At 42.8% G+C, this 25,833-nt stretch overlaps 1 protein-coding gene across 5 annotated transcripts in view; it reads right to left on the bottom strand.

Annotated features, from left to right (window-relative positions):
* LOC137425734 (uncharacterized) overlaps window positions 1-25,833 on the bottom strand; it is a 331,211-nt gene that overhangs the window by 16,951 nt on the left and 288,427 nt on the right. For all 5 annotated transcript variants that reach the window (XM_078775548.1, XM_078775550.1, XM_078775549.1 and 2 more), the window contains 6 exons: window positions 22,419-22,612; window positions 21,873-21,982; window positions 21,070-21,239; window positions 20,742-20,867; window positions 9,875-9,953; window positions 9,034-9,132 (listed from right to left, as the gene is read on the bottom strand). In XM_078775548.1, coding sequence (XP_078631674.1) covers window positions 9,034-9,132; window positions 9,875-9,953; window positions 20,742-20,867; window positions 21,070-21,239; window positions 21,873-21,982; window positions 22,419-22,612 — 778 coding nt within the window. The remainder of the gene's footprint in view (window positions 1-9,033; window positions 9,133-9,874; window positions 9,954-20,741; window positions 20,868-21,069; window positions 21,240-21,872; window positions 21,983-22,418; window positions 22,613-25,833) is intronic.

Below are 25,833 nucleotides of genomic sequence, written 5' to 3'. Positions count from 1 at the left end.
TACTTTTGTTTGTTAAAAGTTTTGCCTGCAAAGAAAGTTTTCACGATGTTCAAACTTTCTTTCTTGAGGGGGGGGGGGGGGGGTGGGGGCGGGAGTGTTACGGATTCCTCACTTCCGTTGTGGTGGTTTTCATCCACTGTAAACATTTTTGATTCCATGTACTATTATTGTTTTCAAAAGGTTTATTGTTTATGAACTATTTTCAAAAGGTGGAAAAGTTAGAGTTAAAAGAAACCGGAAACCAGACGACGAAGAGGAAGAAGAGGAGAGAAAAGAAGGCGGAGCGAGTGGAGTCGGACAAGAAGCATAGTTGCTTTGCGGTCTGGAGCGAACGTTGGCGAGCAAGAGTCACGAGTGAACTTTGGGTTTCCCAAGAAAGGGATTCCTGCGACAGAGTTGTTTTCGCTGTGACAGATCAACCTGGTCGTGCCTTTGGATTTCCCAGTCGCCTGGAGGGCGCCTTTGCACAGCTTTGGCAGCAGGACTGTAACTGCCAACCCAACGGGATTCTGGTCTCGATTGGACATTGATCTGACGATCGCTGGAGCGGATCGACTTTGGCTTGAAGCCGGGGATTAGAGACATTGGGGATGTTCTTGGTTCACTCACTTGGAGCACAGTGAGATATATATTACAAAACTGATGGTACCATCATAGGATATTGATTGTACTTTTGATTCATACTATTGTTTTTGTACTGTTCTTCTTGTGTGATCTTAATACAATACTTGTTGGTTTGTAACAATTGGTGTGGCTTCACCATTGATCTTTGACATACCGAATAACACATTTTTCTGCCGTGACTCCTCTCGGGTCTCGGAGGTACACCGTGACCAGGGGGTCGGGGAGGAGCACGTAACATTAACCACACAAATATCATTAAAAAAGTTATAGTTAACCACACAAATATCATCTATATAACAACAAGTATTCCCACCAATGGGAATACCCTTAACCTGCTCAAACATTCCAGTAAAGCCGAGGAATACAAAGATTGACCTCTTTACATTTAATACTGAAATTATTAACTAAAACTTCCTGATGCTCGGAGATAATATCCTGGAGCGACTTATGACAAGGAACATAATATGTGCTATTTCCTATACTAGTGAAAGTAACCGTATCGATGTCCAACTCTCTTAATAAAACCTCCACATAAAACTTTTTACAAACTACAACAAAATTATTAGCAGCCTTATCCAAGGAGCTATGACATACATGGAGATCATTGATATCTTTTCGAACACTCGGCTTGTTAAACACTGGTTTAGACCGACCCAGTGAAAGCAAGCCCCGCCAACTAAAAAACTTAATCTTATTTTCCAGGACTTCCACAACTCTGTTAGACCGTGGATTGAAACCGTTTACAGATAACTTAATCTTGGTGCACATTCTGTCAACAAAATTAGAGACAGAATCTACAATTAAAGACCTGATGCAGCTCCAAGGTTGAGTTACTGGTTCCCTATATTTAGCTCCCATTTTCATCAAATCCCTAATTTCACAATTACTAATAATATTCAAATCCCCAGAAACTACGTGTGCACATGGATCATACAAAAAAGGGGAAGATGAACATGCACAGTCGGTCTCCAAAATGTCTTTTACCATATCTATACCAAGAGTTTTAAGAAATTTACTGTAATTGAATAAGGATTATCCTATGGCCTTAGTGAAGGTGAAATAAACCTTCAATGGGGCTCGCTCCCTAACTTTATTGGGTAATAAATTCTCTATACTAGTATCCCTAAAAATAGAATGAAGTCGAAGCTTATCTCTGCCGGTTTGCTAGAAAGATCACATATTAAGAACGAGTGTATCCCATCAACTTTGGGATGAGACTTCTTTGTAAGAACCCTGCAACAAAAAGCTTCAATCAAAAACGAACACATGTAATATGAAACTGCTAAACTCTGGAGAATATTAGCTAAAACTTGTTGGGAACATGACCTCAGCAGAACATAAATATCATGAAAAACCTTTCCTTCATAAAAACCTTTACGTTTATCAATTATCTCTGAAATTTCCATTTTTGGAACTATACGACCCCGACTACGATGTCCATGCCCTCTGGGTCTCCCTCTGATTGGATTAGCAAAATACTCATTACCAGAAACATTTCCGAGAGAAACTGACCCAGTACCTTGTACCCTATCATTAAGGCCAAAAGGATAGATCATACATAGGGTCCTAATCCAAAAGTCCTCTTTGCGCCAAAGCTCAACATTACACTCCTCTATATTATCAAAATCATTAACATTAACATTAACTGAATGGATTTCTCTCATCTCCCCTTCCTGTTCAGGCTGGAGTTCCCCAAGGAAGTGTGCTGGGCCCTGTGCTTTTTCTGGTCTTTATCAATGATCTCTCTGACTCTCTGGAAAATCCTCTCTATCTCTTTGCTGATGACTCCACTCTCTGCCGCTCCATTCCTCTTCCCTCAGATCGGCAGTCTGCAGCCTCCTCACTCTCTGAAGACCTGGACAAAATCACAGACTGGTCAAACAAGTGGAACATGTCTTTCAATCCTGCCAAATCTCACTCTCTTACTATGTCTCTCCGAAAAGATCGACTGGACAACCCTCCCATCTACTTTCTCAACAATCCTCTCCAAGAAGTTCTGTCACTCAAGCTTTTGGGTCTCACTATCTGCCATGATCTTTCTTGGGAAAACCACATTTCCAAGCTGGCCTCCAAAGCCAGTCGCCGACTGGGCATCCTCCGTCGTGCGAAGTCCTTCCTCGGCACACCTGAGCTCCTCACCACATACAAGGCTTTCATCCGCAGCTCTATGGAATACTGTTCTCCCCTATGGGCTGGTGCTCCTGCCTCACACCTGGCTCGGCTTCACGCTGTTGAATCCAAAGCTTTCAAAATCATTGGAATCTCCCGCGATGAAGCTATCTCTGAGGGCCTTTCACTCACTCACCGCAGGCAGGTAGGTGGTCTTTCTGTCTTCTACCGACTCCTCTCCGGCCTTGCTCCCCCAGCTCTCTCTGTGCTCTGTCCCCCAAATATTCCTACAGGTCGCACAAGATCTGCCAGCAACCCTCTGATGGTTAAACTGCCGAAATCTCGGCTCTCTGCTCACCTTCACTCTTTCATTCCTCTTTTCTCCCGCCTGTGGAACAAACTCCCACACTCCCTTCAATCCCTCTCCTCCCTCCAGGTCTTTAAAACAGCTGTTCACCACCATCTCTTATCTTCCCCCATCCATAACCTTGATCTTTTCTACCCCCACTAATTCACCCCAGATCCACCTTGTTTGAAATTCCAACTTATTTCCTGGAAATCCTGGCAGTGTCCATATGTTTATACCTCTCCCACCCCCCCCCCCTTCACATGCCTCCCCCCCTTCACATGCCTCCCCCCCAAAGCCCGCTCCCTCCCACAGATCTCTCGATGTCTCCATGTCTCTTGGTCCCTGCTCTCAAATGTTGTGTTTGTGTCCTTCCCCCTCTCTCTCCATCTTGTCTACCGCTCCCGATGTTATTTGTTTTATGTGTCTGTTTGTCTTTCTGTGTGATTAATGTTCGCTCTTTCACGAGCCTCGATCTTGTATACAAAAAAAAAAAATCTATTACTTGAACAGAACAACGATTAAAATCATGCCCAACTTCATTGAAATGGTTATATAAATAATACCAGAATGTCTTAATACCAGACGATACACTAGAGTACTAGACCTATGTCCATTCAAACGCTGATGTAAACAGTGAGAAGTTTTACCAACATATTGCAATCCACAATCTCCAAAAGTGAGAAGATAAATAACGTACTTTGATTTACATCCAAACTTAATATCCAACAAGCGTTACGCCTAGGTCCCCCGTCGGGGAAGTGATGTGAGTTGACAAAGTGGAAGACGCAGAAAACATGCTATGATATGATATTTCGCTCACAAGGTTCAGACATACATGGAGGCAGCCATCTTCAATTTTGACGTGGCGACCCAATTTTCAATAGCGTTCTTCCTTATGCCTAGATACACCCACACACCAGATTAGAAGTTGGTACTTCGCTTATTTTTCAGGATATTTCGTTCACAAGGCTCAGACATATATATGGTGGTGACCACCTTGGATTTTGACGTGGCGACCCAATTTTCAATAGCGTTCTTCCTTATGCCTAGATACAACCACACACCAGATTAGAAGTTGGTACTTCTCCTCTCCTCTGATGCCGGCAACCTCAACATTCTCATCCTCCTCGACCTCAGCGCCGCCTTTGAAACCATCAATCACACCATCCTCCTCAAAAGACTTGAAACCACCTTTAACATTACCGGCACTGCCCTCTCTTGGATCAAATCATACCTCTCTGACAGACGCCAGTTCATCTCCATCAATAACTGCAAATCCCCCACTGCTCCCCTCCCCCAAGGTGTCCCCCAAGGTTCAGTTCTTGGCCCCCTCCTCTTCATCCTGTACCTGTCCCCCCTTGGTCACTTAATCCGCCGTCATGGTCTCCAATTCCACTGCTTCGCCGATGACATCCAGCTTTTCATCTCCACCAAGTCCATCTCCACCGCCACCCACTCTATCCTGACAAATTGCATCACTGAAATAAAATCCTGGCTTCAAATCAACTTCCTCAAACTTAACTATGATAAATCTGAAATAATCATCATTGGCCCAAAAACGCTCACCAAATCCACCCATAACTTTGCCCTCAACATCGACGGTTTCCCAGTATCCACCTCCCCTCACATCCGGAATCTTGACATCATCTTTGACCAAACCCTCCCCTTCGACAAATACACTAAACAGATCACAAAGACAGCCATCTTTCACCTGAAAAACATCGCCCGTCTCCGTCCATCCCTCTCCTCCACGGCTGCAGAAACCCTCATCCACGCCTTCATCACCTCCCGTCTGGACTACTGCAACATCCTCCTCTATGGTTCACCCTCAATAATCACCAATAAACTCCAATACATTCAGAACTCTGCTGCCCGTCTACTCACCCATTCCCGGACCCGTGACCACATCACCCCCGTCTTTTACAAGCTTCACTGGCTCCCCATCCCCCAGAGAATCCAGTACAAAATCCTCCTCTTGACCTACAAAGCCCTCCATAACCTGGCCCCATCCTACCTGACTGACCTCCTCTCCAGACACACTCCCACCCGCAACCTCCGCACAGTGGGCTGGAGCCTGGAAATTACCAAAAATGGACTCTTATCAGGCATCAATGGCTCTGAGTGCTTCAGAAACTAGAAAAAAAATCCAGTTTAACAAAAAAAAAAGTAAGTCAAAAGCTCAACTCCAAGAAAAATGGTGAACGTTAGAAGATCGGCAATATTTCAATTTCGCGATAACCTTAGCTCAATGGTTTCGCGGAAACTGTATTTTGCCAATAAATCTGTCAAAGGCTAAGAAAATGACAAAATTATGCCCATTAAACCTAATTCTTTCATACTAAACCATAAATGTACCAAGTTCACTGAATCTAATCAAATATTAGGCTGTACAGCCTTCAAGTGCCAAAAATTTGAGGTTTTCGGTCAAATTTTTTGCCGATTTTTGATTATTTACCCATAAAATCGATGTTTTTTCCACCCAAAATTTGCCGCATATCTGTAAAAATTTCAAAATGCCACAAGCCAGATTTACTCCAGTGTATATTTTCTGAAAATATAGGTCTCAGTGCCTTAGAAAATGCATATATTGTGAAATCTGACTTGTGGCAATTAGAAAAAATGAATTTCACACAAAAGTCAATTTTCGAAAATCTATTGCAAGCCGTTTCCGGGGCGTCTATTTCCATTTTAACATTTTCTTGAATAATTTGAGTTTGAATCAAGTTCTAGGGCTAAAATTTCACACTGGGAAGTTTTTTGACGTGGGAAATCCAAAAATGCAATCAGATTTACCCCTAAATCAACCCTTTTCATGTTGCCCAAATGCCCAAATATGGTAATTTGGGCCCAGACCCCTCAAAATCAAAATTTAAAAACAAATTTTTTCTCGTTGTAATAAGCTTAGTAATACGCTTCTAACGAGCCCGCAACCACTATCAGGGGATTCTTTTAAGCCAAGATATACCCGAAAATGTGTTTTGAGCCCGAAATGCCCAAATATGGTAATTTGGGCCCAGACCCCTCAAAAATCAAAATTTAAAAACAACATTTTTCTCGTTGTAATAAGCTTAGTAATACGCTTCTAACGAGCCCTCAACCACTATCAGGGGATTCTTTTAAGCCAAGATATACCCGAAAATGTGTTTTGAGCCCGAAATGCCCAAATATGGTAATTTGGGCCCAGACCCCTCAAAATCAAAATTTAAAAACAAATTTTTTCTCGTTGTAATAAGCTTAGTAATACGCTTCTAACGAGCCCTCAACCACTATCAGGGGATTCTTTTAAGCCAAGATATACCCAAAAATGTGTTTTGAGCCCGAAATGCCCAAATATGGTAATTTGGGCCCAGACCCCTCAAAAATCAAAATTTAAAAACAAATATTTTCCCATTGTAATAAGCTTAGTAATACGCTTCTAACGAGCCCTCAACCACTATCAGGGGATTCTTTTAAGCCAAGATATACCCGAAAGTGTTTTGAGCCCGAAATGCCCAAATATGGTAATTTGGGCCCAGACCCCTCAAAATCAAAATTTAAAAACAAATTTTTTCTCGTTGTAATAAGCTTAGTAATACGCTTCTAACGAGCCCTCAACCACTATCAGGGGATTCTTTTAAGCCAAGATATACCCGAAAATGTGTTTTGAGCCCGAAATGCCCAAATATGGTAATTTGGGCCCAGACCCCTCAAAAATCAAAATTTAAAAACAAATTTTTTCCCATTGTAATAAGCTTAGTAATACGCTTCTAACGAGCCCTCAACCACTATCAGGGGATTCTTTTAAGCCAAGATATACCCGAAAATGTGTTTTGAGCCTGAAATGCCCAAATATGGTAATTTGGGCCCAGACCCCTCAAAATCAAAATTTAAAAACAAAATTTTTCTCGTTGTAATAAGCTTAGTAATACGCTTCTAACGAGCCCTCAACCACTATCAGGGGATTATTTTAACCCAAGATATTGAGATATTTCCAATATTTCACCCTCTCAGCCCACTGTGCTCCGCTCTGCTGGTACCAACCTCCTGACCCCCCCCCCCCAATCCGGACCAAATTCAGATCCTGGTGGGACAGGGCCTTCTCCATCGCTGCTTCCACCCTCTGGAACTCACGACCTCACACCATCAGAGACTCCTCCTCACTCACCACATTCCAAACATCACTCAAGACCCACCTGTTCAACACTGCATTCAACATTTAACCCACAGCATTTAACCCCTGACTATCTCTTCTCCTTCTCCTTCTCCTTCTCCTTCCTTTTGCTTTGATTATTTACCTATTGATTTTTGTCTTTTTGCACTTGTTTCTTGTACTCTGTCAAAGCGCCTTTGGGCTTCTTGAAAAACGCTATATAAAAGAAATGTATTATTATTATTACTTCGCTTATTTTTCAAGATATTCCACTCACAAGGTTCACATACATGGCGGCGGCCATCTTGGATTTTGATGTGGCGACCCAATTTTCAATAGGGTTCTTCCGTATGCCTAGATACACCCATACACAAGATTAGAAGTTGGTACTTCGCTTATTTTTCAAGATAATTTGCTCTTAAGGTTCAGACATATATATGGTGGCGGCCATCTTGGATTTTGACGTGGCGATCCAATTTTCAATAGAGTTCTTCCTTGTGCCTAGATACACTCACACACCAGATTAGAAGTTGGTACTTCGCTTATTTTTCAAGATATTCAGCTCACAAGGTTCAGACATACATGGCGGCGGCCATCTTGGATTTTGACATGGCGAGCCAATTTTCAATAGGGTTCTTCCTTATGCCTAGATACACCCACACACAAGATTAGAAGTTGGTACTTCGCTTATTTTTCAAGATATTTTGCTCACAAGGTTCAGACATATATATGGTGGCGGCCATCTTGGATTTTGATGTGGCGACCCAATTTTCAATAGCGTTCTTCTTTGTGCCTAGATACACCCACACACCAGATTAGAAGTTGGTACTTCGCTTATTTTTCAAGATACTCAGCTCACAAGGTTCAGACATACATGGCGGCGGCCATCTTGGATTTTGACGTGGGTTGCACCCACACACCAAATCCGAATGCGGTCCTTCGCTTACGCATGCCCGCACGCATGGAAGGACGGACGGCCACACGGACGGAGGGGAAAACCATAGTCCCCCTTTCGCTCCGCGGTGCGACGGGGGACAATTATGTCTTAGCTAGCCGAAACCCGTGGAACATCCACGGAAGGGAGGATGTGGTGTATGGATAGAGTGTACCATTATGGATGGCATGGGGGATTTGCTTGTCCGAGTAAGAGTTAGGAAGAAAGATGAGAATGAAGAGTGTGTATATGAACAACGATCGCCGACACCGGCACAAATGCATGCTCTGGATTGTCCACTCAGTGGACGGCTTGCTTTCGCCTTCGCCTGTCCAATCAGCGGATGGCTTGCTTCGCCTTCGCCCAGCAGACGCCATTACGATGGCGTCGTAAGATGGCGTCGTATCGGCAGTTAATCGGATGCTTTTGGGCCCCAAAGTCGGCTAATTCAGATTTTTCGAGTATGCCTGCGCGGTTCGTAGATCGTAAATCCATTAGTGCCGTGGGCATCGGGTCACTGGGTGCGGCGTAAAAGGGATAACAAAGTCGAGTCCTTACGCTATTATTATATAGATACCCAATTCGCAGTCAATAACAAAAATCTTACCTGTTGCTGAGAGACAAAAGTTTCACAAGGTCTAAAAACTTTACAACACAAATACCTAGAGGAATTACACTTTTTAAAAACAGCTTTACAAGTACTTGAACATACTGACAAAACAAAACAAAGCAAAGCATTACTTGCTACAAATGGCAGGTTGCCTTGGTTAGACAAGTGCTACACAGATAGATGTGTCTTAAAGTTCTGACCCTCCTCGTTAACAGAATAATCTGATGGCCTGTAACACCTGTGGTACGGCTTAGTCTTCACACTAAAAATATGCTCACCATGGCTGTGAGGAACTCACTAATGTTTTCATTTTCCGGCAAAAAGTCACTCCAGTTGAGGCCAGCTTGCCTCCATTGGCTGGCTACTTTCATATGGCTCTGCATGCCAAAAACAACCAAACATTAGAAAGTGGAAAAGTGGCCTGGATTTGTAAATGAAATTTTAAATAGAACGGATTAATAAAGGTGATTGTAAAAATTAATCAAAAAAGAGCAAAATAAATAAATAAATAAATACTTATTTTGACTTTGCACGGCTGCAAAGTCAAAATATTTACCTGAAATGTGAACAACCCAAACAACAATCACAACAGCAACACAACTGATTCATTGATCTGATGAGTTTGTAACATTTCATTTTGCATTCCGATTTCACAATACACCATTAAAAACAAAACTTCAGTGAAATTCTCAGCAATTCCTGAAACGAGAGCCACGTCTTGCCTTTCTGGGTCCACGAGTGCAGGTGAAAACTGACACTTGACAGACAATGATGGATCCACAAAGGCAAGGTATGGCTGCGTCTGATTTGGAAATTCACCAAGTTTAATTTGCTGCTTAATAGTGCATTTTCCAGATTTAAGTGCCAAATTAAATATTAATGAATATATAATTTGCAGGCAACAAATTTGAGCTTGACATTAGGTGTTGAAGAATAGCGGGAAAGCAAAATCCCAAGCACAAAAAGTCACAAGTACAGTGAGGGCAGTCCAGCAATGTGGAAATGGTGCAGTTTGTTATCTTGTGAAGCAGAAGTACAAAATGTATTCTTTTGGGGGTCACGATGGAGATGGAGGGGGGAAGTGGGCGAAGAGTGGGTAACAAGATAGGTGGTTCTCACTATGCGCTTGCATAGCAGGTGGAGGATGTCAGACAGCAGGACTCCAGCTTTTTTTGAGGGCAACAGTACCTTGCAGCTTCTACAAGGGCACATGGAGGAAGCAAAAGACAAACTCGAAGGATATGCTGCTTTGAGGATCCCAAAGGAAATTCAGTGCGATAAATCAAAGAAACAAACCAAATGTAGTGAGAATGGGGCAGATGGTAAGGCCATGCTCAGACTGACACAGCAGTGAACATAGGAGCGACAATGGCTCCGCAATGTATGCAAGTACTGATTGCAATCTCTTTTGCCTTTTTGTCTCATTCGCAAAGCAAAAACGTTCCCATTTAAACAAGCATTCTGAGTATTGCGCTGCAATACATGTCCCCTACCAAAGTTCAAAGTGCCATAACTTTGTCAAAAATGATCGAATATGCAAATTTATGCACGGTTGATGCTGGTTTTCAAACTTGATCTGAGGTATGCTGAGACACATGTGTGTCACGCCTCGCCTCGTTGATAAGCCCGCAAGGTCGCTCCGTGTAGCGGCCTGCACGTATTGCACTGTGTGAATTATATAATTACGAACTCACGGTCTGAGGTACTAGCGATTCAAGAGATATCCATTTTTAAAAAATATTTTCGTTTAATTAACGATATCTGCCAAACCACGCGCCCTATCGCAAATTACAAAAGGTCATTTTAGTAGATTGATATGCTGAACAGATCTGTGAGGTTTCCCCTCAATTGGATCAAAAATGAGGGAGGAGCTCGGTTTTAAAGGTTCATGCTGCGCATGCGCAAGATTGGAGGTCTCGTCTCTTCAAAGCTGTCCATGCACGCTCGCTTTCGAAGTTAAGTAACTTTTCACAATTGTGTTTTTGTCGAAACTGGTATTGTATGTACCTATTGGGGTGTCTTTAATAGTATTCTTGGCGTTGGTTTTTCATACCTGTGTACAGAATCGTCGGTCTTTCTCATCGTGTATTCTGAGGCCTAAGTGTAGTACTACTACTAGGCTACTGTGTCCAACCTTGGCTTTAGGCTTTGTTTTTGTCTCAGCGGTTCTCTGATCGCGCTGCAATTTTTTTCCGGTCTCTGTTTTTCACGGTCTTTTCATCCCATACTTCCTTGTTTTAAAATCTCAAAAAAAAACAAAAAAAACCCAAAAACATTTCCTTCCGTTTTTATTCATTTATTCGTTCTTAGTTGTTCGTTCGTTCATTCTTCGACCACGCTGTTTGTGATCACGTTGTTAAAAAATGTCTCATCTGAACCCTGAAGACCTGTACTCTGTCATATTCTATAACACCTTTTTCTTCTTCTTCTATAAAAGGATGCTTTCGACTTGCTCACCAAATCCATTCATTCCAAAAAAAAATTCCATCTCTTATCATGCATCTTTCATTCATTCCCTAAACTCTCCAGCACTCCATCCTCCCTCCAGCGTCCTCAAACGTATTTTTGACTCAAATGTCTCAAGAAACTCATTTTGCAATAAATGTTCGTTTCCCATTAATCGTACATTTTTCAAAATCCCATCACCCCTCCCCTCTAAATCTACCCCCTTGCCCATCCCCTCCAAATCATCCCCATCACCCATCTCTTTCAAATCTTCCCCCTTGCCCCTCCCCTCCAAATCTTCCCAATCACCCATTCCTTTCAAATCTCCCCCCACACCCCTCCCCTCCGAGACTCTCCCTCGCTCCTCCCCTCCTAGACTCCCCTCTCACCCCTCCCCCTCAGAGCGTCCTCCCCGCTTCTTCCCCCTTCCAACTTTCACCTTCATCTCCCTCAACCTTCTGCCTCGCTCTTCCCCCTCGTCAAATAACACCTCACTGCGCCTCTCCCAATCACCATCAAACCTTTTGTCTGCCCCATCCTTCCCTTTCTCCGAGCTATTCTGTAATCTCTGACACACCTTCAACAGCTCTCCCTACCTCTTCCACATCTTACCCTACCGCTGCCCCCCCCCACCCGTTTTGTATCCGATGCTCCCCCTTCCTCTTCCTTAACAGTATGGACCTCAAACATCCGGGGCCTTCGCTCAAACATGTCTGATCTCTCCATACAGGTTGCTTCTGACAAACCAGACGTGATCTGCTTAACAGAAACTTTCCTCCTTCATGATGTCTCTGATTCCTTGGTATCTCTCCCAGGTTACTCCCTACTCCGGTATGATAGACCTGAGCCTCGTCCTGGAGGTGGGGTTGCTATCTTTATAAAAAACTCTCTTCCTCACTCGCCCTGCACTGCCCTCTCTCCACCTCACCCCCAGGAATACCTTTGGCTACGGCTTCCCCTTCGCTCCCACCTTTTGTTCATATGTGTGTTGTACCGTCCACCAAACAGTGATGACTCCATCTACATCTCGCTGTCTGAGAATATGGACCAACTTCTATCTACCCATCCCAACTCTCTCTTCCTCATATGTGGTGATTTCAACTGTCACCATGCCAGTTGGCTGGGTGTGGGTACCTCTCTCACCAGCCATGGCTCTTCAGCAAAGGACTTCTGTGACTCACTGGGACTGACACAATCTGTCAATTTCCCGACCCGGATTTCAGTCAACGGAGCATCTTCTCTTCTGGACTTGGTTATGACTAACTTCCCTGAAAATTTCTGCTGCTCTTCTTCTGCTCCAATCGGCTCTTCTGATCATGTGCTTGTTAAAGTGGACATCTCCCTGACCATTCTCAGAGAGCCTCCTCAGCGTCGACGAGTCTGGCATTTCACTCAGGCCAACTGGCACGGTCTTCAAGCAGCCATCAATCATCTGGACTGGTCTCCCATCTCTACTGCCTCTGACATAAATTCTTCCTGGGAATTCTTCCAAAGCAAACTGCTCTCTCTCATGCACAGATTTATCCCATCTCGTCTTCTGTTGTCATACCCTTCCTCCCGTCCATGGTACACGGAATCTTGTGGTGAGGTTATTGCCCAGAAACAACTTGCTTTCGTCTCCTGGAAAGCAAATCTAACGGAAGGAAATCTCATTTCCTTTCACAAAGCCCGAAACAAGTGTGTGTCCACCCTCAGGAGAGCCAGGAAACAATATCTCTCCGTTCTCAGGACCGAACTCTCTTATCTGTCTCCCTTTTCCAAATCCTGGTGGCGTCTGGTCAAATCTGTTTCTGGTGTTTGTTCCCCCTCCATCCCCTCCCTCACCTCAAATGGCCACACGGCTGACTCCGCACGTGAAAAAGCTGAATGCCTCAACTCTGTGTTTGCCTCTAAATCTTGTGTCCCAAACCCATCCCTCTCTGTACCCACCGTACCCAGTCGTACCCAGCTGCTCCTGGACTCTGTGTCCTTTCCTCCTGACAAGGTGGAAAAGTTTCTGTCAACCCTCGACTCGGATTCTGCAACTGGACCTGACGGCATCAGCCCACGGGTCCTAAAATCCTGTTCTTCCGCTCTTTCACTCCCTCTCTCTGTTCTCTTCACCCTCTCTTTTGCTCAAGGTCATCTTCCATCTGCTTGGAAATCTGCCAACATCACCGCTTTGCACAAAAAAGGTGCAAAAACAGATCCCAGCAACTACAGACCAATCAGCCTTCTCCCAATTATCAGCAAAGTCATGGAATGGAATCCATCATTGCTTCAGATATGAAATCTTTCCTCTTCTCCAATGGCTTGATCTCTGATCATCAATTTGGTTTCAGACCTGGACACTCTACTCTGGACATGCTGCTTCTGCTTTCTCAACAATGGATGGAGGTCCTCAATGCCAAACAGAAAATTAGAGCAGTCTCCCTTGACATATCACGTGCCTTCGATACGGTCTGGCACCCCGCTCTGCTCACCAAACTCTCCTCTTTTGGAATCCATGGAAATCTCCACGCATGGCTGGCGGACTTCCTCTCTAGTCGTAGTCAACGTGTGGCCCTGAATGGGTTTCTCTCATCTCCTCTTCCTGTTCAGGCTGGAGTTCCACAAGGCAGTGTTCTCGGCCCTGTGCTTTTTCTGGTCTTCATCAATGATCTCTCTGACTCTCTTGAAAATCCTCTGTATCTCTTTGCTGATGACTCTACTCTCTGTCGCTCCATTCTTCATCCCTCAGATCGGCAGTCTGCTGCCTCCTCACTCTCTGCAGACCTGGACAAAATCACAGACTGGGCAAACAAGTGGAACATGTCTTTCAATCCTGACAAATCTCACACTCTTACGATGTCTCTCCGAAAAGACCGACTGGACAACCCTCCCATCCACTTTCTGAATAATCCTCTCCAAGAAGTTCTGTCACTCAAGCTTTTGGGTCTCACTATCTGCCATGATCTTTCCTGGGAAAACCACATTTCAAATCTGGCCTCCAAAGCCAGTCGCCGACTGGGCATCCTCCGTCGTGCGAAGTCCTTCCTTGGCACACCTGAGCTCCTCACCACATACAAGGCTTTCATCTGCAGCTCAATGGAATACTGCTCTCCCCTCTGGGCTGGTGCTCCTGCCTCACACCTAGCTCGTCTTCACGCTGTTGAAACCAAAGCATTCAGAATCATTGGAATCTCCCGCGATGAAGCTAACTCCAAGGGCCTCTCACTCACTCACCGCAGGCAGGTTGGTGGTCTTTCCATCTTCTACCGACTCCTCTCTGGCCTTGCCCCCCCAGCTCTCTCTGGGCTCTGTCCCGCAAATATTCCTACAGGTCGCACAAGATCTGCCTGCAACCCTCTTATGGTCAAACTGCCAAAATCGAGACTCTCTGCTCACCTTCACTCCTTCATTCCTCTTTTCTCCCGCCTCTGGAACAAACTCCCTCACGCTCTTCAATCCCACTCCACCCTCCAGGTCTTTAAAACAGCTGTTCACCACCATCTCTTATCTTCCCCCATCCAAAACCTTGATCTTTTCTACCCCCGCTAATTTCACCCCAATTCCACTTTTTTGAAATACCAACTTCTGTCCTGGAAGTCATTGGTGTCCTTGTGTTTTATACTTCTCCCTCCACCCCCCCCCCTTCCCATGCCTCCTCCCCCCAAGCCCTCTCCCTTCCAAACATCTCCCTGCTCTCAAATGTTGTGTTTGTGTGCTTCCCCTTCTCTCCCCATCTTGTTTTCCGCTCCCGCTTTTTGTGTGTTTTGTTTGTCTGGTTGATTTGTTTGTGAAGTAAATGTTAGCTCTTTCACGAGCCTCGATTCAGTATACAAAAAAAAAAAAAAAAAAAAAAAAAAAGCTTAAAAACGTCATACCTCTGAAACCATGTGTAATTTATTATATTTTCCGGTTCACGATCAATGATCGATGTGTGTGTGTGTGTGTGTGTGTGTGTGTGTGTGTATATATATATATATATATATATATATATGTATGTATATATATATATATATATATACATATATATATATATATATATTGCCCGGTTTGGCTCCGCCCTTCCGGAAAGCGCGTGCTGTGTCGCGCTGTTGACGTTCGCGAGACGAGGCTGAGGGCACGCGGTGCGGCTTGAGGAGAACTCCAGAATAAACAAGAGACATCCATTTTAAAAAATATTTTCGTTTAATTAACGATATCTGCCAAACCACGCATCCTATCGCAAATTCCAAAAGGACATTTTAGTAGATTGATATGCTGAACAGATCTGTGAAGTTTCCCCTCGATCGGATCAAAAATGAGGGAGGAGCTCGGTTTTAAAGGTTCATGCTTAAAAACGTCATAACTCTGAAACCATGTGACGCACGACGTCATGCTCCCTGACTTTTTTGTTCGTCATGGGTATGCGATTCTGCCTGCAAAGTTTGGCCTCGATCTGTTCAGCCGTTGCAAAGAAAAAGGGGTTTTCGTGTTTTCACGAAAATCAATACGGCGGATGAACCACGTGACCTGTGACGTCATAATTACCATTAAAATATTCTACAGACCGAGTCCATCATATGGTGAAAATTTTATCTCAATCGGTCCTATTATTGCAGAGAAAATCTTTTTTAAAGGAAATTAAAACTTAAAATGGCACTGAGTTAAGGATCATCAGAATTATCAGAATTCCCAAAGTTCAAAGTGCCATAACTTTGTCAAAAATGATCGAAACGTCGTGAAGTTCGAACTTGATCTGTAACTTATCATGAGGAAACCATGTACCAAGTTTGAAATCATTAGCATTAAGAGTTTAGAAAAAAAGTCCGGAAAACTGTTCTTTGCGTGACGGACTGACGGACTGACAGACAGAGGGACGGAGTTCAAACTTATAGTCCCCTCCGGTGTAAACCGGTAGGGGACTAATAACTTAAAGGTTAATGCTTCTGTCAAAAAATGTTTTTTTTGTGTGTGTTTTTGGTACTAAACAAAATCAAACATCCAGACTTGGCAATTCTCATACAAAGCCACAACATGCTGAACTATGAACTATGATATGTTTGGATAATTATCCATCAAAGGAGAATCTATTTCAATCGCTATCGGACATTACAGTGGAGATCAAGTTGAAATGAAACCAACTAATGATCATTCTAAATGTGCACAGATGAAACAAAAAGGCTGGAATAGGTGGGGGAGGGGTTTGCAACACAAAATATCATGTGGTTGAAGTTTCGCATCGATCTCTGAAGCAGTTCTGGAGAAGAAGATTTTAAAAGGTTTTTCTTTTCAATCCAATATGGCTGCCAAACCTATGGCTAAATCCAATATGGCTAAATGCCAAACCAAACGTGACTGATTACATCATCAATTTAATTATCTTGACAAGTGTCTTCGTAGATCACCCTCAATCATTTTCAGATAAGGATTTTGATTCATCGAGTTATGGCTAGCATACCACTTCACCGATGAAGTCATCATTACCAAGCTTTATTCCCCATGGGGAGTGGTGACATGTGCCAAATTTAAATTTTTTCTGCGAAGTGCTTTTGGAGATGTCCAAACTTTTCCCTTTAATCAAATATGGCTGCCATGCCACATGACCGATGACATCATAGTTGCCGTTAAGAAATTTTCCACGAGGAGTAGCTCTTATGTTGAAAGTTTAGTATCGATCAGATAAGCGGTTGTTGAGAATTTTTTTTATTAAAAGTGAATAAGAGAGCAAAACTGTGCCGAAAGAATTAAAAAAAACAAGAAATATGTCGTGCATAGCACAATACTCGTGAAATCTCTAAACTAGGATGTTGACCTTTTGGCCTATGTTGACCTAAAATATAATTGGTGATTGAATTCAGTGTCCAGATTTGCAAATCCTCTTCAAATTTCAAGTCAATTGGATTAAAATTGAGAAATTGAGGATTTTAGAAATATGACAAAGTTGGTGACATTTGGCCGATGTTGACCTGATTGACCTTTTGATCCCAAAAACAAAAGGCTTCTTGCTTATGACCAACTCTACCGTTTGGTGCAGTTTTGTGAAGATCGGTTAAAAATTGTGACCTGTAGGCGACTGACAAACAGACAGAATAATGCACAAGACCAACTAATATACTTGAAAAATCTTCGATTTTCGCAAGAAATAATCAACAAACCAACCATAACTTATACCAAAGCACTGCCCTATATGAACTAACTTTAAAAAAAAAAAAAGAATAAATTACGAAATATAATTTGACGTGAAAGAGACAGAGACACAGAGAGAAAGAGAGAATGAGAATGAGAAAAGAAAGAGAGAGAGAGAGAGAGACACACACACAGAGAGCGAGACCGAGAGAGAGAGACAGAGACAGAGAGCGAGAGAGAGAGAGACAGAGACAGAGAGCGAGAGAGAGAGCGAGAGACAGAGACAGAAAGACAGCACTGAGATTAAAAAAGGGGGGGGGGGGGGGGAAGAGAAGAGAAAAGTCAAAGTGAAAAAAAGCAGATGCTCATAACTCGAGTTATGGTCTTCAATGATTTTCAAAAGTCACAAGACTGACTGACTGACCTTTGACTTATTGCACCTAAAATTTAATCCATTGATGTTCAACTTTGCATTACCAATCGATACTTGTGCCAAGTTTGGTTGTAATCGTGCAGTGGTTCACAAGTTATTGCAGTAACAAAATGATTTTCAATTAAAGGGCACATGTCTCATTGACCTTTTGAAGCGAAAATGCAATAATCAGTTCATCTTTGTATTACAGCCTATAGTTATACCAGGTTTGGATCAAATTTCTTCAGTGATTCACAATGTATTGTGGCAACAAAGATTTTAAATAAAAGGTCACATGACAATCGACCTTTGACCCGGTCAACCCAAAATCTAATCGGTTCAGCTTTGTATCCTTGTACATGCCTTTGCCAAGTTTGGTAAAAATCCCTTCAGTGGTTCACAAGTTATCGCGGTAACAAAAATCCGTTACGCACGCACAGCCGGACGGACAACCCGGAAAACATAATGCCTTCAGGGGAAAAAGTCAAAGGGTAGAATTCAGGCACTTCGACCTCAGCCTTTGGAAAGAGAACTCTGTTACAGCCCCAGAGAAGAACTTGCTGTTAAACTCGCACCATTATATTAATTTTTTTGGATCCAATTTTGGGATTTTTTTCAATTTTGTAATTTTGATCACACCACCTATTAGAGGCCATTTTTAGAATCAGTGCCCCTAAATTACTATAAGAAAGTGTTCTCACTTTTATAACATTTGAAAAATCTCATATTTGGCCAAAGCAACCAATTAGCGGTGGTACATAATTTTTACCTTATCAGATTAGCGGGGGTCACAATTTTTACCTGATCGTGGTGGGGAGGTGGGAGGGGCTAAACAAAATTGAATACTCGAAATATTTTAGACATGCTCTATAGGGCGTGTGTAACGAAAAAAAGACGAGATTAATGAGAATATTTTCAAAAACGGGGTGTTTGATGCACCCTAGTCTGATTGAGGCCTATGTCAAAATGCCACTTTTGCAGCAATTCGACCATTGGTTGAGGTGTAGGAAATGTATGCACATTGGTGTTGCTACATCTCAGCAGTTACTAGCTCAAATGAAACCAAACTTGGCAGGTGACCTCACTGTCCTAAGCATGACAAGCATACAAAGATTGTTGAACATGCAAAGTTGATATCTCGTGTTAATAATACAAAATATATTAAAGTACTCTTAGAATTTAGGCTTTACTAATGCAGGATATCTTGTTTCCGTTAATCAATAAAATGCAGATATCTGATGCTTCAAGGATGGAGAGTCCACAGAAAGCAAGAAAACAGAAACATATCAGATCCACCTGTGTTGTTATCTCCATATGCAGGTTTTAGAAAGTGGAACAGAGCCATCACAGGTCTCAAAGTATCCACCTTAGTGTGTGTATGCACATGCGTATGTGTGTGTGTGAGTGTGTGTGTGTGTGTGTGTGTGTGTGTGTGTGTGTGTGTGTGTGTGTGTGTGTGTGTATGTATGTATGTATGTATGTATGTATGTATGCATGTGCTGACTGGATGCTAAAAATGGCATAACAATTCCTGTTGTGGGGTGGGTTATGCTATAGATGGCCTTACTGTCCTGTTGGAAGGGGAGTGGGGGGGGGGGGGGGGGGGGAGGGTTGGGAAGGGGAGGAGTGAGTGAGTGCCTTCCCCCTGTCCCCAAACGTCACAAGCACCGCCCATTAGCCGGGCGACGTCATTCCCTCCAGCAGGCCAGAAATCTCTGCCATTTCTTTCACTCCACGCAGCTCTTTGGCTTCATAGGCCTCTGGTGTATATTTTAAGACTAAACAATGTGTTGTCTATCGATAATAATAAAAAAGGTGTGTGTGTGTGTGTGTGTGTGTCTGCTCCATAAATCGAAAACCATGACACATACCAGCCCTAAACTTTGCATGCATACTTTGGAGTGCATGAATGAAAACTGGGTCTTCGGGTGTGTTAAAACCCCTTTTTGAAGATGACCAACAGGGTGCTCATAACAAAAAAACAAAAATAAGGCTTACAAAAATGGCGGTCCGCCATTGTGGTCAGCCCTCTACGACATTGCTGGGTTCATAAGCCGCCATTATGTTTCGGCCTATTGAAATGTGCCTTGGAAACGCCATCGACTCGCACGGACTAATTAAAGCATATAATCAAAATCTGGATTCGGATTTGAGGATAAGATCCCATACCATAAATAAGTATCAATGTCTGGAGTGAAATCTGAAAAAGTTAACGTTAGCGATTCTTATAATCAAGTGTATTTTTGTAAGTAAGTCTGTTCTCATTCTGCACTGTCATCTTAATTCACACCTCCATAGCTTAGGGTGTTTTTTTTCAAGTTGCAAAATGCTTCAACTTTATTCCCATTTGTCATAATTTAATTATTGTGAGGGCAAACACCCAATACAGAGAAACAGTGTGAACAAAGCATTGCTTCTTCTTCAAAGCATGACAGAGAAACTCAACCACTCATGAGTTTATGCCAAAACATCAACATTAAAAAAAACAACGTACACTTTAGAATTCCCTGTGCTTTTGGCAACATACATAATATAGATTACTTAAAGGCTCCCTTGTTCACCGCTGTATTGTCTGGGGTCATGGCGTATGTGGAGCCTCACGGCTAAGAAAACAGCCTAAAACTTAAAGACAAAGAATTAAAGATCCCTCCTCCATATTCAGTGAAGCAACGGGTGGAATTTTCTCGCGGCGGGCTTAGGACAATGGAATAACCTGCCAAGTTTGGTTTTCTTTGAGAGAGTAACTACTGAGATATAGTAACTTCAATCGCCACAAATTCATGTACCTCAATAAATGGTCAAATTGCTCCAAAGTGGCATGTTGACATCGGCCTGCCCCAATACGACATTAAAAACAAAGTCTAAAAGAGCGTTTTTAATGTTAACATATTTTTCCCCCGTCTAAGGAGATATCAATGAACACAATAATGCACATCAGGTTGGACCAACTTTTTCATTGTTGACCAAATTTACCAGGGATGGCAAGGAAGCAAACAGGCTGGATCTTTGATACAAGGTAGAAGAGAACGATGGCGAGATAGACCCGATATAACTCACGTGAAAAGTTCAGCCATGGGGATGCCTCCATCTACAAGCATGGGAGTCATGAGCTCAGCAAGGTACATCCAGATGTGTGGGATGTCAATAGCCATGTCTTCAGAGATCTCTAGTATCTCACTCAACCTGCAACATATTAGTCTATCAGCTCAACCCAAGCAGAAACCTTCCTGACACAATGCCTTTCACTACAAGTAGATAGTTTAGACATACACAAAGACTAAGGAGTATTTTGTGAAATGGTCACAATACGTGGAAAATTTGATGGCAATAACAAGCAGTCTCCAAACAAAAGTAATGTCTCGTTCCGTTTTCTTAAAGCACATACCCGTGGAAATACTGCTGACGTGGAAGCATGTCATTATGCACTAGCTGGCACAGCAGGTTACCCATGTGTTCCCGGGAAATTGTGCTGCGCTCCAGCGTCGATTCGATGCCAATGCGCACAAACACTGACAACTGGGATACCTCCAGCTCCCGGACGCACTGCATCGCTTCCTGCCAACAAAAGCACCCAATGGTTGCCTACAAAGCAGATTTTAATGTGCCACATTTACAGTTCACGTTTTGTATGCCGTTGACAGGCCGGATCTGAATTCAGACCTTGAACAAAATCGAATCAGCTTATTCTTGTCACCGACCCACTTATCCACAAAGCTTTGTCAAAACCCATCTACAACATTTTGAGGTATCACGCCATATATAGTTTTTTGGCCCAATCTTTCAATGGTGAAGATTCACTTAAAAAAAATAATTAAATCATCAGATCCAGATCTTCACCAAAATTTAATCAATCAGTTCGTCACACACACCCAATCTGTCCACCAAATTTCATCAGAATCCGTCCAGAACTATGAGACATCCTGCTCACAAACAGACAAAAAGACTGGGGTGAAAGGAAAACTTCCGTCCACCTTCGGTATTGGAGGTATAAAATAAACACCGCAATGTAGAGTTGCTATGTCTCCCAGAATGAGACCACATGTTCAGTAGCACATCTCAATTTGATTGTGAAATAACCACTCGGCCAACTTGACAAAGAATAACAAAAAAAAACAATCATTTATGGGGGAAGACCCGGGTGGCATGGGGAAGCAGAACAGCATCACCAGCGCATTTTGCCAACCACACCTTAAGGTCATTGAGGTGCAGAAACTCCTCGATTATAGACCGAGATTTTCTCTCCATCTCTTCCTCTGTGAGCTTTATGGGGGGTGCGGCTGGTGGGGGTTCAACCTTGCCTGCACACAAGGAAATAATACTTTCACTTACAAGCCACACAACATTAGTGCAGTCCCCCAATAGCACCATAAAATGATTTTTGCAGATTAATAACAATTTAACAGAGAGACGTCTATAACAATGGAGGATTGATTACATGACTCACTGAAATTATCAAGTAATATAATCAAAGAAAAGAAGGGATTGAACAAGGAAGCCGCAGAGATTGATCAACTTGTCCAGTAAATAAAACAGCACATATTAGTCAAATAAAACCTGTAGAATGTTTTTAGTGTCAGTAAATGCACAGCACAAAGTCAATTTCAGAGGGTTGAGCTGCAATGGCCAATCTGGAAAATGAGCGTAGTAACTCCATCACAACGATAAGTGATAGTTTAGTAAAAGGAGAGAGACTGGCCCGTAATGACAGCAGGGAGGAACAAAGAGTCAACGCACCAGCACGGGATTCTCGGACCCGCCGCTCATCCTCACGCTCCTTTGGGCGCTCTTCACGGCGACGTGGCATGCTCTCGCGCTCTATATCAACCTCCCGGCTCCGCTCCTCCATGAGCTCCCTGCCAAAGCTACCCTTGCCTGTTGTAGGTAGTTGGCGGACATTGCGATCAGTCCGGTCACGACCAGTGCTGCCTCTGCAATAACAGAAAAAAGAAGTAAAATAAAAACGAAAAAAGTCAGGCGAAGTGAAAAAGAGTTGGCCCTTTCAGCATTCTCATTTGAACCGATTGCCCATGATCTCAGGGGACCCAGGTTCAAATCCTTTATACATGTATTTGTCCATTGTCTAATAATGTCCTTGCAATTCACACAAAAGTACACTTGTGTAGTCCAATGCGTTTGCCCTGCATGTGGTTTATGTACAAGCTCCTCCATAAATGTTAAATCAACGTTTAAAATACATAAAAATAAAATAATCAACAAAAAACATTTTCCAAGAACAGAAAAGATCAGCAATCTCAATTAAGCCAATGGAGGTACAAAAGTGAAGTTTGTCTTTTGCTCAGTGACAACTGTGATGAGCACCCAATATCACTTTGCTCAATCAAAATAAAGACCAATTACTGCACTGGTCACAAGAAGGAACCTGGAAAAACAAACAAAACAAAAAAAACACGCACGCACGCACACACACACACACACACACACACACACACACACACACACACGCGCACACACACACACACACACACACACACTACTTGTAAAAGCTATTTTATATTTGAAGTTATAACCTTAACTTATAAGCAATTGACTGGTTTTCCAACTGCCAGGATCATCGGCTGGGCACCCTGTTTCATCGAGGTTTCGATCCTTTCCACCCAGAACCTCTCCAAATGGCGGATTCACAACCTTGGCCGCAGGTCCACATCAGCATATTATTCAACATCAATGGACCCACAACCTCAAAGTTGTGTCCCGTCAGTCAACACAGCAATGTGATATCCTTATTCAAACGTATTTACAGACTTGGCATTTAATATGGAATTATTTTTTTTCCTTGACTTGGGTTTACTTTCTTAACTCAGTATATCAATCTGGTGAGTTTCTTTTACACTTTGGTGATTTCTTTGTTAAAAGAACCATGTCACTGATTGTCTGTCGCAGCAAGAAGTCAACAACAGGATTATATCACAGGTGGGTGGCAAAATGTACGGGCAGGTGCATTTGATGATTGGCTTCACAGTCGGGTATACAAGGGTTGTTGCATTCTGTATTCGTGGAAAACAACTGCTGCACGTCTCCAAAAGTTATTGCCGCTTCCTCTGGAGATGGTCCGTCAACTCGACAATGCTGTTTGTCATTGAGTGGTGGCTTTACGAAATTACGGCATAAAACAGCGTGCTATTGCTCGGCAGTATGGCATCATTCAAGGTCAGGTGTCAAAGATCCTGAAACGAAATGCTCAGAGAGGTGTCCCTGCTCAGAGAGATCACGTGACTGGAATCACGTGATCTTCAGTGACGAGTCTAGATTTCTGGTCTATCGTCAAGATGGCCGCGTCCGAGTGCGCAGACAAGTGCATGAAGCCTACAACAAAGATTGTATAGTGCCAAGAGTCCAAGCTGGAGGTGGTGGGGTGACCGTTTGGGCTGCTTTTCATGCAGGGAGCAAAACTGACCTGGTTGATTTGAATGGAAACCTGAACCAGTTCAAGTACAGGGCCATTCTGGAAGAAACATTGCTTCCATTTGCTCGTGCAGCCTTTCGAGGAAACTTTGTCTTCCAAGATGACAATGCACGGCCTCATCGTGCTCGCATGATCCTACACTTTCTTGCTGACCGTGGTGTAGAGCATTTGGAGTGGCCTGCCATGTCCCCGGATATGAATCTGATAGAGAACTTGTGGGCAGAATTAACGCATCAAATCGACCACTTGGACCAGCAGCCGACCTCTGTGCGTGAATTGCAGCAGGCTATTGTCACTGCATGGCAAGCGATTCCTGTCCAAACCTTGGCAAATCTCGTGAACAGCATGCCTCAATGTGTACGTGCTCTCCTGAATGCTCGTGGGGGTTACACGAAGTACTGAACTGTAATTTTACTGTCCATAATCCCAGTCGTAATTAAACTTTTGATTTTGTTAAAAAATTTTTTGGCTAATGTGCAAAATAAAGAGATACTTCTGGAAAACGTACAGAAGTTTAACACAGTACTGTCCATGAATTGAGTTCGATATCAGTTTACATCACTTTCAAGGATCAATTTATTTGTTTCGGAATGTCAAATGTGGTTTTTGTTTCTTTTAAAGGTCACATTAACAAAATCTAGAATAATTTCAACATAATTCCAATGAACTTTAGGTTCTAAGACATCTTGAAAAGTAAGTTCACCCCCACAAAAAAATATTCCATATTAAATGCCAAGTCTGTAATTACTGCTTCTATTTAAAGTATTACCACAAACTAATAATTTAAATCATAAATCACTTTAAATGACAATATACCAAGCCATAAACACATTACCTGATAGACATGGCCATTACACAGCACCTCCATCGAACCATCGACTCAAACTGTTATTCAAATATTCAAGCTGTCATTTATAACCGATTTTAACATGCTGCACTACGTATCCCAGCAACCACCAATCAATCATTTTAATTCATTACTTATAATGTATCTTACTATAATTCACCAAATGTCCGTCCGTCTGTCTGTCTGTCTGTCCGTCCGTCCGTTCGTTCAAAGGTACCCTAAAAACTGCTGAACTGATCCCAACGATATTTTGGGTGGATAATCCTGGGATCTCCAGGAGTAAAATAGGCTATTTAGTTTTCCCAATTTCAGCTTTAGTCTCCAGAATTCTCAGGTTTGGACTCCCGCATAACATTCGCATAACGTTCCTTGTGACGATGTTTTCATTGTGACGATGTTGTTTTCCCGGGTGCCGCACAAACGGCTGCACAGATCGCTGCACGGCTGCACCGATCGAACTCGGCGACGTCGGACAAAGACCTTTTATAAGGACACGGGTTGAATCCCTGCTTGAGAGAATTCTAACCCATTTCAACTGAAGGAAACACGTATCGGGAGTACATACGACATAGCGATTGTGAACACGATTATCGATCAAGATTCACGATCACGATCATCGCGATCATAGTGTATCGATCACTGTGGGACATTTGGTGAATTATAGTAAGATACTGTTTAGATTTTGATGATTTGCGTGTGATATGATTTAACGGATGTTTATATGAATCGTTTAAAATAAAGCCTTCAATTTCTGATATTTTACCTTTTCATTTGGGCCTCCCAATTGAAGCCCCGCCCATAGGGCGGGTACCGTTGCTAGTTTTATAAATATTATTTTTATCCAAACACCTCCATTATTTAATACTATCTATAAATAG

This window comes from Myxine glutinosa, chromosome 4 (genome assembly GCF_964187855.1).
Source record: "Myxine glutinosa chromosome 4, kmMyxGlut1.1, whole genome shotgun sequence".
NCBI classification, from domain to species: Eukaryota; Metazoa; Chordata; class Myxini; order Myxiniformes; family Myxinidae; genus Myxine; species Myxine glutinosa.
This window is presented reverse-complemented; position numbering and strand designations above follow the sequence as displayed.